The following is a 21,232-nucleotide window of genomic DNA, read 5'->3' as shown; positions in this document are numbered from 1 at the left end:
GGTCCTCCGTATTTACGGGTTCCGCGTCTGCGCTGTACTTTTATTAGACACGGCATGTATATACAATTGCTGTCAAGTTCACATACTGCAGAATTTTAATTAGTAAAAATAAGGCTTTAGAGACATACTTGTTCCATGAAAAACCTATAAATCAAACCAATGCATTAGATTTATTCTTTTACTAATTCTATTGTATCTCCTTCCACCTTGCCTAAAAAGTCTTAAAATTATGTGTCACAGATAAATAATTTTTAGTAGAAGAGAAAACAAGGGGACTGAGGTGCCTAAGCTTACCAAGCTTCTTGCTTTCTTTAGTTGTGCCAGTCATCTTGATCTTTGCAACTTCAAAGACATCTTTAATTTCTCTCTCACAGAGTCATGATAAATAATCCATGCAATTCTTAAAAGTGAAAACAACACATACTCATTAATAAAACAAGTATAACAATTTCCATTTCTCAATCCCCCCATATCCTTTGTGCTTGTTTTCAATTTTGTGGTCTGAAAATATTTGATGCATTTCATAGGACACAAGAAGGCTATTTTCCATCTTTTAAAAAAACTGAACTGGCATCATAATATTAACAGTTTGTAAAAATATGAAGTTGAATAATCACACTCACATTTTCACTTTTATACTTTCAGTTCAGTTCAGTTGCTCAGTCAAGTACGACTCTTTGCAACCCCATGGACTGCAGCATGCCAGGCCTCCCTGTCCATCACCAACTCCCGAAGCCTGCTCAAACTCATGTCCATTGAGTCGGTGATGCCATCCAGCCGTCTCATCTTCTGTTGTCCCCTTCTCCTCCAGTCTTCAATCTTTCCCAGCATCAGGGTCTTTTCAAATGAGTCACTTCTACGCATCAGGTGGCCAAAGTATTGGAGTTTCAGCTTCAATATCAGTTGTTTCAATGAATATTCAGGACTGATTTCCTTTAGGATTGACTGGTTGTATCTCCTTGCTGTACGAGGGACTCTCAAGAATCCTCTCCAACACCACAGTTCAAAGGCATCAATTCTTCGGTGCTCAGCTTTCTTTACAGTCCAACTCTCACACCCATACATAACTACTGGAAAAGTCATAGCCTTGACTAAATGGACCTTTGTTGGCAAAGTAATGTCTCAGTTTTTTAATATGCTGTCTAGGTTGGTCATAGCTTTTCTCCCAAGGAGCAAGCCTCTTTTAATTTCATGGCTGTAATCACCACCTGCAGTGATTTTGGAGCCCCCCAAAATAAAGTCTCTCACTGCTTCCATTGTCTCCCCATTTATTTGCCATGAAGTGATGGGACCAGATGCCATGATCTTAGTTTTCTGAATGTTGAGTTTTAAGCCAACTTTTTCACTCTCCTCTTTCACTTTCATCAAGAGGCTCTTTAGTTCTTCACTTTCTGCCATAAGGCTGGTGTCATCTGCTTATCTGAGGATTTTGATATTTCTCCTGGCAATCCTGATGCCAGTTTGTGCTTCACGAAGCCCAGCATTTCAAACGATGTACTCTGCATATAAGTTAAATAAGCAGGGTGACAGTATACAACCTTGATATACTCCTTTCCTGATTTGGAACCAGTCTGTTGTTCCATGTTCAGTTCTAACCGTTGCTTCCTGACCTGCATACAGATTTCTTGAGAGGCAAATAACGTGGTCTGCTACTCCTATCTTTTGAAGAATTTTTCACAGTTTGGTAATCCACACAGTCAAAGGCTTTGGCGTAGTCAGTAAAGCAGCAGTAGATGTTTTTCTGGAACTCTCTTGCTTTTTCAATGATCCGATGGTAATTTACACATTACCTTTCATGTATTTTAAACATAGCTGCATTCATACGATACTGGGTGTTTGGGGCAGCACAATCACGCTTTTCCAGGTCATATGCTAATGACTGCACAGTATTATGCTCTGCTGATGTTCAGTTTAGTAAACCAACCTCCTAACACAGACTACATAATTGGTTTTGATGTTTTCCTGTGATAGACAATGTTACAACAAGCTTTTCATCTCTAATGAACTGCTTTCTTGGAATAATTTCCTAAGGGTAAAATTACAGTGCTAAAGAATAAGGGAATCTTTTAACTCTTCTTCCATAATGCCATGCTGTTTCAAAAATTATTATACCAACAGACAGGATCAATGACACTGAAGCAGGACACTGAGTTTTACCATACCTTGCCAGCATGGGGTAGTAAATTAGCCCCAAATAGGTTACTCTCATAAGAATTTAATTACCACATCTTACAGTTTTCATAATCAAATGATTTCTTTTTAAAAAACAAAATTTATTCTAGTTCAAATGAAAACATCTATTATTTAACATGCAAACTCATTCCCTCATCATCTATGCTTATTATCATACAAAAATATTTTATACCCTGACGAAAGAGTCAACAGTGGGAGGCCATGTATTTTTCCAAATCCTATGTTAAATGCCTTATGTAGAGTTTCACTAAATTTAAATAAATCCGCAGCAGAAAAACTCCTATGCCTAGTTATTCTTTTAAATTTATCATGAAATCTACACTTCAATTTCAAACACATCCAGTTTTAGAACAGTTTACTTTGCTTTAAACATCAGATGTAACTTTCAAAGGTATATCACTTAAATTATTTGTATACTGACTCATAGTTCATTATTGATTTTTTTAAGTTATTTTATAAGTATATAAAAATATATTAGATATATTTATATATATTTAGATATTTTATTGATAGATACGTCCTTATAAAAAATTTTTGGATGAAACATAATATAGAGCCTTCTTTTTTCCAATTTGCATGCCACATACATTTCCCACAGATTCTCCGTAAGGAAAGTTAAATAGGAAATTTTTTCCTGTGATCTTTGTGTGTAGCTTTAAAAGCAAATCTAAAGCTAAACAGACACTAAAATTATTCCTATTTCGTTCAGCTATTTCACTTTTCAGCATCTCATTCGTTGAATTTTAAATTATCACAAAAACACTGATCACTGGAAATCAATGTAAATGGCTGACCAACTTATAATTCATAAAATCTTCATTAGATTTCTACTCAACTCACTCAATATAACAGACTGCATTCCAATACCCAAACTAAGTGCACACTACTACCCAAGCAATTTAAACAGTCGCTATTTCTAAAACAGTGATTTGAGCAGACTACTGAAAATCACCTTCTTTTTCAATACAATTGAAATGACTGAACACCTTCCCCCAGGTGCTCAACAGAACCCACAGGTGGGGAAGCCCACAGACAGGCGTGACTCCCAGCTCATTCACTTACTGAATTCAGAGAGAAGCTTCTCACTGGGAGTATTTCTCTTAGCATCCTGTATACAGCACCTAACTTAAAATCCAACTATCTTGAGCTTAAATACTGTTATCTCAGGCAGTATTTCCAACTTTTTCTTGTGCTCACTTTAGAGTCTTACAGATAACACCATGTTTTATTTTCTATATTTACAAATATAGGACTGAGGCTGAGACAATGTGTGAGCAGTCTTAAAGACTGTCGGCCTCAAGGGGCTATTGGGAGAGGAAAGATTGTTCCTACCTAAACAAGGATAAACCATCTCCCTGCTCAACTGCTCTACATGCTCTACTGCCCCAGCTAGGCAGAAGGGATTCTGGGCAGCCGAGCTTATTACATGCCCAACGCACCTCTATTTTCCTTAGGCTCTAAATTACATACACCCCCAAATCAGGGGTTTGCTTAGATTCAGCCGTAAGTAGAGTTGGGGCAGGGCCTAGTTATTCTTTTCCCTAAAGAAATGAAGACAAGCTTTTCCTGGTCCTGCCAAAAAGTGTGAGCTGGGTACAAATAACCAAGTACAAAGGTGAGTGCTACGTCACTTCAATCAGGTTCAACTCTTTGCAGCCCTATGGACTAGAGCTCACCAGGCTCCTCTGTCCATGGAATTCTCCAGGCAAGAATACTGGAGTGGGTTGCCATTTCCTTCTCCAGGGGACCTTCCTGAGCCAGACACTGAAGCTGAATCTCCTGTCTCCTGCATTGGCAGGCGGGTTCTTTACCACTAGCACACACTACATGGAAAGGATCAAGTACAAATAGCATCTGGATTTAATTATTATTTCTTACCAAAGAAACACTGATTTGTCAGGTTCCTTTTTTCATTCCTTTCCTTCCATTTCCTTTCATTCCTTTCTTGGTCATATTAATAAGATTCCTATTTTTGAAAACACTTGAGCAACCAAATTAGATTATCAGGCATAAAACTGCATGGTCTGTCACAAGTTCAAACACAAGATAAAGCAAGATTCTTTGGAAATAAGATAATTTCATTTAAAAAAGCACATCAATACTGTCAATTGAAAATATACCATGAGCAGAGAATGATTCCATACTTCAGCACTAGACTGGCTACTGGCTTGCTTCTTCACTTTAAATTACATTCATGACGCTACATATATATAAAGATACGGCAATAATACTCACTGAGAACACAATCAGGCAAAAAGCTTATTGATTATTTTACTCATTTGAATATTCACTAGGGGACAAAGCACTTGTTGGCACAAAACTCTTAAGATGTAACGATATTTAATCATTCAAAATACAGTATTAATCCTCTTAAAACTTCAGAAGGCAAAGATTCCAGTCATGCAAATATTCTTCTGTAAACTATCTCCAAATCAGAATTCTGCTGACTCAAAACTAATCAGAATACAACACAACAGTAGAGTCCTGAGCCCAAGGGTTCCTGCTACAATGGCCGTTTACTAAATGAGAGCATGTCATTCTGCTACTCAAAGCCCATCAACACCCCTCCCTCATCTCTCTGCAAGTAAAAACCAAATTCCAACACCGGTGCCCAGTCCCTTCCAGATCTGCCCTGCCCCGCCCCCCGCCCCCCACCGCACCTCTCACGCCCGCCCTCCCATCCTGAACCTGACTCGCCGTGCTCCCACCACCACGGCCTGGTTGCTCCTCCAGTGCTCCAGGTTGCTCTTGCCTTGGGGCACTTGTGCTGTGCTGGGAAAGCTTTCCTCGGAAATTCCCACTGCGCACCCCTGCTTATCTGTAAAATTTGTGCTCAAATGTTGCCTTCTCGGACCACCCTTTTTGAAACCGCAACCTTTCTGATGTCCTAGCATTCCCTGCTTTATTTTCTCTAGAGCTCTCAGCAGTACCTTCCAGCAGACTATGAAGTTGACTTTTATGTTGGTCCTTCTCCACTGGAATATGTACTCTGAACAGGCAAGTGTTCGCCTGTCTCCTTCAGCGCCGTTCTCTTTCGTGCATACAACAGTGTCAGCACACAGCAGATGCTCAGCGCGTTTGCTAAGGGAACGTGTGAATGGCTCTTTCTTGTCCAGCTGTGGCCATCCGTGTGTGTGTGTGCTCAGCCACTCAGTCGTGTCCCACTCTGCGACCCCACGGACTGTGGCCACCAGGCTCCTCTCTCCACGGGATTCTCCAGGCAATGGTACTGCAGTCGGTTGCCATTTCCTTCTCCAGGGGATCTTTCCAACCCAGGGATCAAGCCTGCATTTTCTACATTGACAGGTGGATTTTTTTTTTATCATTGCGCCACCTGGGAAGCCCAAGTGGTATTTATCACTGTTGTAATCTCTGCGTCTCACAAGTCTGGCACCATCCTGTCCCTTGTTTTGGGATTCTCTCTTGTGACTTATAATCTCTATTCCTACTATCATCCTCTTCGTCCAAGATTTCATTTCAGTTCATTATTGTATTAGGTTCTTAGTTTCCCCTATCAAGTCTCTTCCTATGTCTAAAGAATGCTGCTAGGACTCACGACTCAGATTTTTCAACCTAACTTCTCACTCTTCTAGAATATGGAATTTCAGCTTCAGTCAGGCTGGTCTTCTTAAAGTCCCGGGAAAAGAGTCAAGTCCAATGTTTTCTATGAAGTTTTCTCCTGTGGCTACAGGTCATGAATTTCCTTTCTCTAACATGCTATACATTTAAACTCATATCCAGTTCAGCACTTAACTCTGGCCGGCTGCTAAGGATAGTTGCTCTTCCCGGGCAGACCTGACGCTCTCTGGAAGTAGGAGCATGTGTGGGAGCCACTTCTTATTCTTACATATGGATTAGTGAGTACAAAAGAGGCACACAGTGAAAATCTGGTGAGTGACAAAGAAATGTACCATAATATGATAATCCAATTTTTCCAGCTAGTGTGTCCCACAATCAGGAACAGAAATACCCATGTTCCTCTGTGCCTGGAACAGTGGAATGTCTGCTTAATAAAGAGGCACACTGCATGTGCTTAAAAGAACAGATTACAGGTTCTTATAAAGCAAATGCCTCATTGAAAATATAACTTCATACTCTCTAGTTTTTATATTGCACATAAAGCAACTCAGGAAATAATTATTTAACTAACTAAACTAAATGATGCTTCAAGCTACAGTATGGCCTAATACTATACTGAAGTTCAAATTTTAGCTGTTCTCCATCTAAGTACATAAAATAAATGTTCTCCAGAATTTTAGACTCTGTGGGAGAAGGCGAGGGTGGGATGTTCAGAGAGAACAGCATTGAAACAAGTATACTATCAAGGGTGAAAGAGATCACCAGCCCAGGCTGGATGCATGAGACGGGTGCTCAGGGCTGGTGCACTGGGAAGACCCAGAGGGATGGGATGGAGAGGGAGACGGGAGGGGGGGATCAGGATGGGGAACACATGTAAATCCATGGCTGATTCATGTCAGTGTATGGCAAAAGCCACTACAATATTGTAAAGTAATTAGCCTCCAACGAATAAAAATAAATGAAAAAGAAAAAAAATGTTCTCCATAGCTAATGAGCACTAAGAAATTCAACTACTTGCTGCTTTTTTAAGAACATACAACAGTGCTTCAAATGTCACTTGCGGAACTGAACACACGACCTCTCGATTCTAAAAGATAATGCTCTATACTCAGTGAGTAACTGACGTCAAATCCATACCTTTGTTAGTCCCTCATATTTTCGATAATCCGTACTCTCTAGCCACTCCATCAGCTTGGCATATCGGAGTAAGTCTCTATGAAATGCATGATGATTAGGTAAAGTCAGTTCAATAGAGCGCTGAGCAAGAGTTGAACTCTGATCACGACCCTAGAGTGAATAAATAAGGACATAACTATCACTGACAGTATAAAGAAACACTGTTGTAACTAAATATCCTTAATAATGATCAAGCATGGCCAAGCAAAAACAACAGAACATAGAAATATAAGAACTGAGTACTTACTTGTCTTTTTTTAATCATCCTGTGTATACAAACTGAACACCACCACCATAAAATAGTCATAAACACACAAGAATGACTCTCTGATAAATCGACTCATTTTATCTTTTAGAGTAGTTGAGAATGAATAGTTTAATCAACTTTACCTCTCCCATAACATTTTACAATTGACTAAGCAAATAAATATCATGATATAAACTGTTACTAAGAAACACACACCGAACAGGGGAAGTCATTCAAAACAAATTGTCTCCATCTATGATATCTCCATTAGAGTCTACGATATTTAAACAGCAGGTGAAAATGCACAGGACACAGAATGTCAGAACTAGGAAGGACTGCAGATGACTGCTTCCTGGGCTTTCCAGGACAGCGCTCAGTGCTCAGTTGCTGGATCATATCCTATTCTTGGCCAACCCAATAGATTGTCTGTAGCCTGCCGGGCTCCTCTGTCCATGGGAGTTCCCAGCAAGAGTACTGGTGTAGGTTGCCATTTCCTCCTCCAGGGGATCTTCCCCACCCAGGGACTGAACCTATGTCTTCTGCACTGCAGGCGGATTCTTTACCACTGAGCCACCTGGGAAGCCCTTTCCAGGATAACCCCTAATAATAATGTAATTTTAATTTTTCCATTAATTTTCTACAGAAGCAACTATATAATTTTGTTTTTAATCCTTGACATGACTTATATAAATGAGCACGTTTTCAATCAGCCTGAGGCAGACGATGCATCCTGACTTTTGTTCTAGAGTATATGGATCCAGTAGATCAGCTGACCCAACGGAACAAACTGAAATTCAAAGGGCTAAGTGATCCACACAGGCCACACAGGCGGAAGGCTAGAATCTGAACCTCAGCCATGTGAGTCTCACTTCTGTTTTCTTTTAAAAACATGCCAAACAAAACCATTCTAACCAGACTCAAAAACTGCTGAAGGTCATTACAAACATTACATTTCAGAAATGTTTACCACATCAGAAGGATGACTGAGATTCCACTGACTCACAGATATTAGATACTGTACACAGAGAGAGATTAGTTTTAAGTCTGCTAATGTCTCCAAATTGTGCCTTAATTAAGTTACACTAACTAAAAGGAAGGAGTATTTGACAAACTTGTTATTGCTGATAAATGTTTTCCAAATATTTTACCCTTATTAATAATAATATTAGATATATTTCCATTATCCTTCCTCATTAATTTTTTCAATAATTCAAGACTCAAAATCATGGTTTATGTTCTTCTATAGCTGTTTACTCAGGTCACTGCATGTTAAGTTGTACTATTTAATTTAATGTCAGGAAAACTCTTCAATTAAAAACCTTCATCTCTCCTGCAAAATGGAAGAACCAACATTTATAGAGAATTTTACGGTTTACAAAGCTCTTCTACATATATTACTATTCAAAACTTTCTACTGTAAGTAGCATTTCCAGATCATCATCATGTGAAAATTCACTGATATAAAAACATTATTACCTTCAGACTATTAGGATATATTAAATATTGTTAGTGTTAACAGAAAGATTTTAAGAGAAACTGGTTTCAAAATATATAGGAAGGAGAAAAAATACTTAAATTGCTTAATTCAATCAATAATATAGATAACTATCATATCTAGAATTCAATCGTGCTAAGAATTTTACTCTTTATATACTTTAAAAATTAAGACATTGTTTAAAGTTTCTTATTAGAGATAAATAAATTAGTAATGATGACTGAAAACCTTTTGAAAAGGACTGGCCATTCTAGATGCCTTTAAGAACACCATGATTCATGAGAAGAGGTCAAAATATCAACATTAACAGGAGTTTTGGAAGAAGCGGATTCCAACCCTCATGAATGACTTTGAGGGGTATGACTTCAGTACAGGAAGTAACTATAGATGTGGTAGAAAGCAGAACTAGAATTAGAAGTGGAGTCTAAAGATGTGACTGAACTGTTATAATCTCATTTAACAGATATTTAATGGATGAGAAGTTGCTTCTTACGGATGAACAAAGAAACTGGTCTCTTGAAAGAGAATCTACTCCTGATGAAGATGCTGTGAAGGCTACTGAAATGACAACAAAGGATTTAGACTATAATTAATACATAAACTAAGTTGATAAAACAAGTAGCAGGATTTGAGAAGACTGACTCCAATTTTGGAAGAAGTTCTACTGTGGGTAAAATGCTATCAAACAGCATTGCATGCCACAGAGAAATTGTCTGAGAAAGGAAAAGTTGATCATTACAGCAAACTTCACTCTTGTCTTATTTTTAAAAATTGCCATAGCTACCCCAATCTTCAGCAATCACTGCCTTGGTCCTCCAGCACCTTCAACATTGAGGAAAGACCCTCCACCAGCAAAAAGATGATGACTCAGATGGTAGGCTCAGAGGGTGCTTAGCAATTTTTAGCAATGAAGTATTTTTAAAATAAATGTGTACATTCTTCTGTTAGACATAATGCTATTGCACACAATAGGCTACAATACTGTGTAAACATAGCTTTTTTATGCACTGGGAAACCAAAAAATTTGTGTGACTTGCTTTACTGACACATTCACTTCATTGTGGTGTCCCTAAGGTAGCCCCTATACACTGCTGTAGAGTTTTAAGTACATTACCTTTACCACATCCTCACAAGCATCTTGAGGGTAGCAGCCATTTCTTACTCTTACATATGGAGGACAGTGAGTCCTGTCACACAATGTAACACACAAATCAGACACACAATCAAAATTTGATGGTGAACAAAGACATGTAACCCAGTGCAGTAATCGAATCTTCCCAGTGTGTCCCACAACCAGGAACAGAAATCCCCTTGTTTCCCAACTCTTTGCTAGGTGACACGAAGTATTCAATTTAACACAAAGAAAATCTCTTTTCTGCACTTGGGACACTGTCTTTCATCTTCATCAGCACATTCCAGGTTGTTGCAACATTCTGGTTTTTAACATGCATTACTCACATGTAACAATGCATATTAGATTTTCAGAACTGGGATGCATTCATTTTAAACAAAGCCATTAGTTTATAAGGCAAGGAAGCAAAAATCACAAATAATAGCATGTTATAACAAACAATTAAGGGTGGAGAAAGGATTATCATTTACTGACTGGTATTTTCCATACCATTTACAAATGTGGACTATAGCCTGTCAACAGGATAATTTAAAAAAACTAGGGAATTGTGTAAAAATAGATATTATTGAAATAATAGTGTAAGAAAAATGTGCATTAGTATTTCCTATGTGATTCCTAGGTTTACTTTTTTCCTGAAGCTTTTCAAGTCAAGTGGAATGTTAAGAGAGTCTTCCCCTGGTTCCCCCTTGCGCGGTTAGTTAGCTGGTCTTCCTTTACTCCCATGGTACCACCATAACATACACCCTCCCTCAGTCTGTTTGTCGCCCTTCTCTAGATCGTGAGCAACTAGAGCAAAGAATCAGCCTCTCATCTATTCCAATGAAACGTCTGGAATGCATCTTTAATCACTTGGCAAATGACTTCCAAATAAAGGAGTGAGTGAGTGAATGAAAGAATGACAGAAAGAAAGGCAAGCAGAATGAGATTAAATGCCTTTGGATCTAAATAAACTTTCTGTTATGGGACATTAAAAAAACTGCCACAAATATGGTTAACAGGTAGCTCAAATCAGTAAATTATAACTATAAAGATTCTGCTGCTATTAAGCTTAGTAAACCTTACAGGGGAAAAAAAAGAATCGGAGAAGCTGGAGCCAAAGTTGATGTACTCACAGGCACGGAAAGAAAGTAGGACCTGTTATAGAGTTGAAGGAGGGCCTGAGTAAACTAATCAGAAATAAAATAGAGTAAATACAATTGTTTCAGAATACTACAAAGTGAAAACAAAATAAGAACCTGGAATATCAGTCAGCATTTCTTGATGAACAAAATTTCACTCAACTTTTTTTTGGCCCCAAATCCCTATTAAAGAGATCATAAATACACAAAATCTAATTTATGACACCTAATTTATTCAAGAAATATTAAGTCTAATTTATTATTTATTAAAAAAAGCACCTTCTAGTCAAATCCCTCTAAGGTATACTTAACAGTAACATTTATATCATTGCCACAACCTTAATTATAACACCCTTTCCACATAGAAATAGAGATAAAGGTTTTCTATAAGATTAAATCAACTAGAATTTACAATTGAGTTAGTCATTTTTCTCATATTTATAAGTATATGGAGCCAATGAAATACTGAAAACATGGAATCAAGTCCCTGTTCTCACTTGAAAATACTGAAAAATAAAACAGGCCAAACATTAAAAACGTAACAAGTTTGGACTTATTTTTAGAAACAAGATTGTCTAAATGGGGTATATGTAACATGCAAGCACAATTATTTAAAACTTAGGGAATTTTGGCTAAAAGGAACTGTCTTCATAGGAGACCACTGAGGCCCCCAAAACATCTATGAGCAAATACATACATATCTAAAAATATTAAAATCAAATAAATATAGAAAGGAACATATTGTGCTCCCAATTAAATACATTAAAATTTTTTTTCTGTGACCATTTCATTTCAAGCTACAGGAACATGCCAGTACTATAATAAGATAAAATTACCTGTCGAACAAAAACATTGTTGAGGTGACTGGCCAGTCTCCGGGCAAAATTCTCTCGCAAATCACTGAAACGCTGCTGCTGCTGCTGCTGCTGCTGCTGCTGCTCAACTGCCAGAAGCACGTCATGGCCTGAAATCGTGACAGCTTATTCAACGGGTTAGAGAGCTCCCGGATGTCTAAGGAGTGCATTCATAACAGAAGCCGTATTTCAGTTCTGAAGAACTCAACCTTTTGCTGGTTTATGCGTGTGTTTATAAAAGAAAGGTAAGGGGGAAAAACAGTGTAACTCAGCGATCCTCACGCTGCGGTCTTGCCTCAGCCTCACCTGGGAACGGTCAGAAACATGGATTCTAAGGCCTCAGAGCGGACCTACTGCTTCTGCGCTGGCCCCTAGCCGTGATCCCGATGCAAGCTCAAGTTTAGGAACCGCTGGTCTAGCAAAGCCTTACGGCATCTACTTTGTGCTAGGTCCTGTGAACAGCGCTGAAGAAAAATGCTGGTGTTAACGTAGAGTCACTGATGGTCAATCAGAAGGTACCGAAATGAACAAGTTCTTCGTGCCGATATAAATTATGTTTGAGAGTAAGTGAAACTTGTTTCAATAGCTAATAATCTAACCCTAAACCACCTGCCTCATGGACTTCTTGTCAAAAGCTTTACACTAAGTCAGAAGCTTAGTCCCAGGTTCTTGGGCAGATTTTATGGTCATACCTGGTCGAAGAGCTACATTCACGCACTGCAGCAGGGCATCTGCAGCATTGGTGCAGGCCTCAATGCCCCTGGAAGAAGAAAGATCTCCTTCCTGAAGTGCCTTTATATGACCTTTGGCCAGGTCCATGTGGCTCTGGAAAGTAAACAAACACACCATTTGTCTGTGTACTCTTAGGAAGTTTACAGGTAAGATGCTACGCAATCCTATTACTGGGTGTTTGAAACTTCAGTATTTTTAAATCTTGCTCTCCTAAGGAAACTAGAAAATACTTGCAAATGGGCTTTAGAGATCATTAGTTTTGTTTTTTTTTAATTGTTGTTAGTAGTTTATAACCATGCTTACCACAAGAAACTCTATCTCAGACAGGAGTTTTACGTTATTAGTGTTACTGAGATGAATGAGGTGGTTGCTTTCGGAGATCTGATCCATCTGTTCTTTTACACTTTGGAGCATTTCCTCATAACTGCTCAGTTTCAATTCAATCTGATCCACCTCCTTGAGAGCCTCATCCAGTAACTTCATTAGGATGTTGACTTGCTTTTCAGAGGCCATGATAGACTGGATGTTGGCCTACACAGTTAAAAAGAGAAGTAATACTTCATATTCTTCAAATGAAATATCCATAAATCTTTGACAGCAGCGTGACTCAGCAGCAGTGGCAACAAAGGCTGACACACACATCTACATCTACACGTCTACTTTAATTGGCTGCTTTGTGTTTACACTCCACTTTTTCACACAGTATTTCAGGGAAGCACACGTCCCCTTATGTGGAGGTTAGGGACCAGATCTCAATACCGCATATTTAGGGCATGCGCCATGATGTATCATCAGCAATGGTGGACTCTCATTAGTGCCGTTAGGTTATACCATCTCTGACACTGCTTCCAGCTCTATCAACTATAGACATTTTCTATAATCTGCAACATTTATGTAAAACCCTAAACAAAAGCATAATAATCACCTATGCTAATACCTTAGTTAAGAGGGTAGCAGTAGCATGCCAGTCTTTAACAGATACATGGAACTAATTTATAACTGTAGCATGATTTGTACTAATAGGATGTGGAAGAGTCTATTGCCATAAGATAGCTCCTTCTACAATATTCTTTCTTTTCTCTTTCATTTGCAACTACTTTTTTTTTTCCCCAGACAAAGTAGCAACAAACCACCGACCCCTTATTAATATTTTCTAAAGACTCTATTGATTCTCAATTCCCTGAAATATGGAAGCTTTCAAACCCAAAATTAAACTGCAAAGTAATATGATGACTTGAAACACAGATGCAACATTAACTAGAAAATACAAACCACAAAGCCACATTAAGAAGGCAGATAACATGATATGAGGAAAAAATTTGGATAAAGAATTAAAATAATATCATTGTATGGGTGATGCTAAAATTTCACATGTTATTTTATATACTATTCATAATAACTCCCATGGAGATGCAGCCCAACTGTAAAGCAGCAGAGCTCTGACCCACTGAATCTTAAGCAGCAGAGCTGTGACTTGAACTGATCAGGACAATTTTCACTTCAACATCTTGAAGTCTCTTCTAGGCTTTACTTCCAGAGAGTTCTACAAATTTGTAAGCTTGGGCTATTGGTGTAATCTCTGGACCTCAGTTCAACCTTACAACTTCTGTACCTTTCATGTATAAAATGCCAACACTCTTTTAAGTCTTAAAAACATTCCTTATTCTCAGAGTTTTCCTTAAATTCATACTTTGCCTAACAAAACGACACCCCCCTCACAAAACACTCTCATTTTAGATTTTTCTCGTAAGACAGGTGCTACTTGCAGCTTTTTACTTCCTAAAGATGTACATGCAGGTACAAGCTCAGATATGTGCATACAAATAAACAGCATCTATTCCACAGCAGTTCAGAGGAGTCGTCAAACATCCTTTTGCCCTGGCTCTCCTGTTTTCACTACACTATTTTGCTCTCTTTGGGTAAAGGATTCGCTTCTTTCAGCTCACTCTCTCTCCTTCTAACTTGTACCTATTTTTTTCCCCCCAAACCACAAAAATTATATTCTCTAGCCTTGAACTATTCTGAAGTGTTCCAGAGGCTGGGGGAATCAACCCCCAGGGTGGTTTCAGGTTGGCTACTTTCTACTTCCATCACTTCATATCAAGAACCTCCCCAAATCCAGAACCTCAGCCAACTGCCTTCACTGGCCTAATAGGAATGGTTCTGTCTCTGGACCAAGAACAGTGAAAGACAGAGGGAGGCAGCTGGTGATGCGCTTCTAGGGAAAGACAGCAACGATCCCACCGTCTAGGCTCAAAGGCAGCGGCAGCAGAATATGAACATCACCAGTCTCCTCAGCTTACCACACATCACTAGCCACACGTTACAAGAAAGGCTGACCCCATCTAACACCTGCAGCTCTCTGGACAACCTTTCTGCAAAGGCCTCGGCGCTAGAAATTGCATATTCACAGCCTTCCATCATTATCTCAATATCCCGCTCTTCTCTTGCATTTAACTCTTGGCATTCATCCACTGCCTCTTCCTCACCTCCTGTCACACTCTGATTTTCTCCACTTGGAACAGATTCTTAAAAGAGGGTAAAAATTAAAAATAAAGTAGTAAAAAACTAGGAAGGACAACAGCATTGTACTTACAGGTAAGGTCAGTTATAAGCACAGGTCACATTTAGAGGCTGAAAAATAGGAAAAAAATGATTCAAAATATATGAAAAAAAACTTATTTTATGAAGAACCGCATATGTTAACATGTCTATTATAACAAAAGCATGCAGTCTAATTTATTGACTTGTGTTAAAACAGGCCTTAGTCACACTTTCCCAAAACATAATTAAACTATAAAACAAATATACAACCGGAAACGAAACACGTGTACAAGCCTAACCTTTTTTTTTCTCTACCTGAGATAACTGTTGCTCTAATACAATAATGCTTATAATTCAGGACACATGAGGAACAATTTGCTTTCCTTTTTTTTCCAGGTAACACATTCTTCTGTTATTTTTGTTCTTTCTATCTTTGTTATGTTTTGTGTTTTCCTCCAAATAACTTTCAATTGAAATTTTAAAAATGCATCTACAATTCATAATTTATTTTGGGCAAGGAAAATATTAACTGAACTTTCCATTTCTCTCTGTAAAAATTTTTCACATGTGTTTATAAAATTTCTAAGGATCAGCTAATAGAAACTTTCTCTCAATATCTGTATAGTAAGAACAACATCATGGCTGTGTAAAACTACAAAAATTTCAGCTGTCTTCCTGCTTCAAAACAAAAGACCAGGAGGTCAGAACTGAGATGCTTTCTAGATAAATGTTTCAGTTCACTTTCTGGAAAGAACAGACTCAGCATATGGGATTTTACATAAATCTTGAGATCGAGAGATAAAATGAAAAAAATAATTTTACCCTTAAATAAACCTCGAAACAAAGTTACTGATTTTCAACAATTCACAGGACACGCTTTAAAACACAAATTCCAAGTGTTTTAGATATTCATTATTTTGTATGAAAATGAGAATCTACATTCAGCATGACTTGACATATGTTAACTTGTCCTTGAACAAAACACACCTAATTCAAAGTAACAAATGATCTACTCTTAAGAATGCTAATTAGCCAGCTTTAGATAACATGCCAGAAAAAAAAGAGGGGCTAAAACTTTCGGCACAGGCAATTACAGACTGCAGTACACAAACGCAAGTCCCTTAGAGCGGCGTCTCCCAGCTCTCAGCCCTTTCCAAGTCACTCTGGAAATGTTAAAAGTGTTTTGTGTGCAGCTTTTTAGCCACTAGGGGGCAGGGGATGCCCAGTTCATTCTGCACAGCTCCTTACACAAGTAAACATTTAAAATAAACAAATATTTTAAATGATCATAATTGTTTCAGAAGGCATCTTCTCACATAAGCAAGGTCATGAATCACTGTCAAGTAAAACTGAAGTAGCACCAAATCAATAACAAGAAACATTTTTATGGACTTTGAAACTTTAGAAAGCATTTGTATGTTCATTATCTAATGTAATCCTCAAATAAATTCCATGAAATAGTTATTATTTTCCCATTAGAAATTACCACATACTATGTCCTTAGTGACTGCCCAAGAAAAGCTGAAATCTTGAGTGTTACACCTATTAATGCCAAGGTCCCCGCCCCACCCCATGGGAATGCTGGATGCTAAAACTGACAGGGATTTTCAGCTCAAGATGGCAGACTAGGACACATTTACTTTCTGTTCCTTCTGAAACCATACTTAAATAAAAGTGTAGAAATACCAAAATTAATAAGCCAGTAAAAGCCAAGAGGTTGTGGAAGTCATCAACTACAGAAAGATTTCAACATATTTCGAGAAGGCAAAAAATGAAACCGAGTGATGAATAAAATAACTAAGGAAAGACTGTCCTAAGGAGGGTCTGCACAAAGCCAGTTAGCTTTCAGTGAGTTCTGGTTATAGCAAAGGGCAAGGAAAGAAGAGGAGCTGAAAAACAAGGAAATTAAAGTTATTTTAGGGGAAAAAGTTAATTGTATGAGCTCCAGAGACCATTCAGCCTGCTGCCATATCAATCCATGGATTACAATGGATTGTTGGTAAGCAAGACAAGAAAATAAGGAAGAAACAAAAATGAAGAGATTGTTCCTTACTGAACTCTTCTCAAATGAGATCAAGGAATTATGGTTAAATGCCACAGCTGTAAATCATTTCTGCTCCTAGAGAGGTCAGATAGGGCTTATGATATTTCTCGCTTTTTTCAGACATAATTTAGGTCTGAGAAAAACCTTTTGTGTCCTCCAATCTCAAATCTTCTTGGGGATGGAAGTCCAAATTTACTCTGACATACTATAAAAAGAATCTCAAGAGCAGAGGGCAAACTAATTTATAATATATGAATTATGTCCAGTGTTATTTTAAATAGATTTTAAACTAAAATATATAAATAAAGTTTCACTGATCAATACAATTCTGGGTTCTGAAACCTCTACATGTCACATGCCTGCTGTGTAACACACAATGTCAGCCCAGGAGAAAGAAAACACTCCAATGAAGTAAGCCAAAGAAACAAGATTCAAACTCGATAAAGCCATGTTAGACTAGGAGTTTTCAGTCCTATCCTATTCTTTTGAAGCTTCTACCTTGTGAATAATAACATGTCTCCCTTGTCCTAGACACCCAAGAGTGTGACTTCTCTCCTGGGCATAAGAATCTTTAGAATTATATATGGTAGTAAAGAGTGGACCCAGCTGACATGCTCACAGTGACCAAACTGTACTGACTGACTGAAGCTGACACAGGGCTCCACTATGAAGCTGCAATAAGTGATGTGTTTGCTTTCTCAACATGAATGAGCTGCCTTACTGAACACACTCCAGGAAGGCCACAGAAACAGGCTTCTAATCCATACAGAATAATGCACTGGTAAATTTCTTTCAGGAAAGCCCATGATTTATCTAGACTATCATCTTTACATATCTGGATCCTTCAAACTATCCCAAAGGGAAAACCTCCGCTGGTGCTATGCTGACAACTGGTGGTCCTTAACCTGCCTCTTCTGAGATCAGAACCCAACGCAGCAGGTGATCAATTCATGAATTGAGCAAAAGAAAACCTACAGGGTAGGATATAGACTCATTATAGGTATGACACTTAGGGCTAAGTGCCATAAGGAGGACAAGAAAAGAACAGTAACACGTGAAGCATGTATGGCGGGGAGGCACCACAGCCCAGAGCAGGTTTGGGTCACATCCTGGCTAAGCCATTACCATCTGCACACCCTGAAGAACAGTCTAAGATTTAACTGTTGTACCAAATTTCTAAAAAGAAGTGAAGAAAGAGGCTTACCCGCCAGAAAAGGACGTGGTGGGGTGCAGCACCTGGCCAGGTGAGGGCTCTGCATTCCGGCTGGTGATGATGGCAGAGGAGCCGCGGCGGAGAAGGTGCTCCTGGCTCCTGGCCTCGCAGAGAAGCTGGAGAGGTCCCCACAGGTGCTGGACCACCCCCGGGAGGGTGGGTGGCTCCTGCAGTCAGCTTTGCACAGGTCTCTGAGACCCAGGCAGGGAAGGGCCGGCAGATACACACGCAGGCACCAAGGGGGCTGCATGATGAGGAGCTAGATGGGATGAGCTCTGGAGAAGGAGGCCCCCACGGTCCTGAAGAGTCTCTGCACGGTGGCCCATCTGGTGCCAAACACCTGCCACCCACAGTGGGAGGTCTCAGCGGCTAGAGAGCCCGGGAGGGGTCGTGCACTGGGGCCCGCCCTTTGCCCCGGAATTTGCAGTTTCTCTGTGACACGTATACCATGGACGCGTCACAATTGCCAGGCTGAGTCCTCCTCCCTCCAGGGCGTGTTTGACCGCGAGAGGAGTAAGAAGCTAGGGAGACGCTCTCGCAGTTTCACATTCTATTCTCGGGTTATTTGGCGCACAATACGGGCAATTTACTGTGTAAACTTCTTTCTGGGCTCCGCCGCCGGCGCCCGCTGGGCCGGCGCTCGCTGGTTTTGCGCCCTCGGGGTGCCACCACATCTGGCCGGGGTCACCCCGCCGCCCCAGCTCCTGCTTTACAACCTGGTCGCAGGCTGCTCAACCAGGATCCAGTGCCCTCATCGTCCGGGTTTTACAGCATGCCGAAAAGGTGGTACCCAATCCAGCAGGCTGGGTACTCCCGTGTGGGCGGGCTACCCCTGGCGAACTTGAGGGAGCGGCCGAAGCAGCAGCCCGTCCTGTCCACTCGTAATTCCATGATGTTCGGACCTTCGAGAACCGTCAGAATTCCTCCACCGGGGCGCAAAATTACTCTCCTGCGTTCACTCCCTGAGCTACCTGTTCAGGTAGCCAAGGCTGGGAAGCCGGTACCAACCAGTCACCGCCCACTTCCTCGCGCAAAGGAGAGTAAGGCCATGGTCCAGGAAGATCAAAGGGAAGGCGTGACAGAGGCCGAAGGAGAGGACAACGGAAAGATGAGTCCGGACCGCAGCGGGGCTATGACAATGACACCTAGGCCCCAGGAGACCGGCGGGCTCCTCCCGCCCCTCCACTGCCCTCCCGAGCCTCCAAACCTCCTTCCGGGGCACCCAGGAGGCAACTTCAGTGAGAAAGCCCAGGTGTCTCGGACGAAGCCTTCCTCCCAAAGCCCCGCCATCTGCTCAGACGGCACTGCTGGAGACGGCCGGCCTCCCTCGCAGCCTGGCCCCCTGGCCACGGTGCTCTCTGCCCCAAGTCCGCGCTGCAGCCTGCTGCCCGAGAGGCCAGGAGAAGTGGTGCTGGGTGAAGACCACCAACCCGGCTGCCCAGAGTCACCGATGTCCGGGAAGGCGCTGCAGCGTGAGCCACCTTCAGACACCCCGCGGAGAAGCTCTTCTCCCCTGGGAGCCGCCGGCAGTGGGCGCCCCCGCAAGAGGACGATGCCCCCGCCGCTTTTTCTGCCACTGCCGCCCCCGCCGCTTTTTCTGCCACTGCCGCCCCCGCCGCCGCCACTGCCGCCCCCGCTGCCGCTGCTCTGGGGTCGCAGTGACCTTCCCCCGCCTCCGAAGCTTCCAGCCATGACTCGCGCCAAAACCCGGGGCACCCTGAAACAAAACAGGGACCGTCAGAGGAACAGAATCCTGAGGGATCCAAGGCAGGCCATGCGACGCCGCAGCGCCGCCCCGCCTGCCCCAGGGACCACAGGCTCCCTGCCTCCGGTCAGTCACACGTTGCAGGTCCCTCCTACCACCACCAACTTGGCCGACCTGTCCTCCAGATTCCCCAATCTGGCTGGCCTTCCACCTTGCCTGACACCTTATGTGGATCGGGTGGCAAGACACACAGCCCCCGTGGACTCTCATTCTGCTAGTCCTGCAGATGCTCTGCCTCCAGTTTCCAATCCCACTGTGGGAACTGCCCTCAAGGAGGATGCGGGCACTGCGTGTGCAGTCAGAGCAACACCACCTTCTATTTCTGACCTCTCCACACCCCTGAGCACCCCAACCCTCCCCTTCCAGCCACCCTCCGACAAAAATGAATCCCCAACACCCATGTGTGTAGATTCTCCCCCTCCCTCATACTTACTCACCCCTCTTCCAGACCGCCCCATCGCTCCCCCTGCTACAACTTCTACTGGAGTCCCTTTCACCACCACAGTCACAGCATCTCCAAGTGTAACCTTCCTGTCTCCTTCAGATCAGGACGTCACTGACATGGACACTACTCCCCCGGCTCATGCTGTAACCTTTCAGTCTCCCCCAGGTATTGGGGTGGAGCAGACACGCACTGCAGGGAGACCAGACACCACCAGCGCCATTTGTGCCGACGGTCTCCTGCCCTGCTTCAATCTTTAACTATGCCTTTCACTCCCAAACCAAACCTCACCCTACATTTGCAGCCACTGATGGGCAGCAGAGAGCCTCTGTTTTTCCCAAGCCCCCATCTGGGGCTCCGGCTGCTGTCTTCCCCGGGCCCCCACCTGGGGGTCAGGCTGTCGTCTTCCGCGGGCCCCCACCCGGAGGTCAGGCTGCCGCCATTCCCGAGCCCTCATCTGGGGCTCCGGCTGCCGCCTTCCCTGGGCCCCCACATGGTTATCAGGCTGCCGCCTTTCCCGGGCCCCCATCTGGGGCTCCGGCTGCCGTCTTCCCCGGGCCCCCACCTGGGGGTCAGGCTGTCGTCTTCCGCGGGCCCCCACCCGGAGGTCAGGCTGCCGCCATTCCCGAGCCCTCATCTGGGGCTCCGGCTGCCGCCTTCCCTGGGCCCCCACATGGTTATCAGGCTGCCGCCTTTCC

The 21,232-nt window shown here is 41.8% G+C and overlaps 2 protein-coding genes across 2 annotated transcripts in view; both read right to left on the bottom strand.

Annotated features, from left to right (window-relative positions):
- LOC136150939 (exocyst complex component 1-like) overlaps positions 1 to 19,001 on the bottom strand; it is a 48,148-nt gene extending 29,147 nt beyond the window's left edge. The window contains 9 exon segments of the mRNA XM_065911829.1: positions 295 to 400; positions 6,910 to 7,059; positions 11,777 to 11,904; positions 12,487 to 12,619; positions 12,830 to 13,057; positions 14,867 to 15,054; positions 15,301 to 15,320; positions 18,319 to 18,443; positions 18,918 to 19,001. Of these exon segments, the coding sequence (XP_065767901.1) occupies positions 295 to 400; positions 6,910 to 7,059; positions 11,777 to 11,904; positions 12,487 to 12,619; positions 12,830 to 13,057; positions 14,867 to 15,054; positions 15,301 to 15,320; positions 18,319 to 18,443; positions 18,918 to 19,001 (1,162 nt within the window).
- LOC136150938 (uncharacterized) overlaps positions 15,122 to 21,232 on the bottom strand; it is a 54,830-nt gene continuing 48,719 nt past the window's right edge. Inside the window, exons 4-5 of the mRNA XM_065911828.1 lie at positions 18,351 to 20,044; positions 15,122 to 15,160 (exon numbers count right to left, since the gene is read on the bottom strand). Of these exons, the coding sequence (XP_065767900.1) occupies positions 19,563 to 20,044 (482 nt within the window). The 3' untranslated portion in view covers positions 15,122 to 15,160; positions 18,351 to 19,562. The remainder of the gene's footprint in view (positions 15,161 to 18,350; positions 20,045 to 21,232) is intronic.

The sequence above is a fragment of the Muntiacus reevesi genome, chromosome 19 (genome assembly GCF_963930625.1).
Source record: "Muntiacus reevesi chromosome 19, mMunRee1.1, whole genome shotgun sequence".
NCBI classification, from domain to species: domain Eukaryota; kingdom Metazoa; phylum Chordata; class Mammalia; order Artiodactyla; family Cervidae; genus Muntiacus; species Muntiacus reevesi.
The sequence above is the reverse complement of the archived record's forward strand: the minus strand, read 5'-3'. Positions and strand labels throughout refer to the sequence as shown.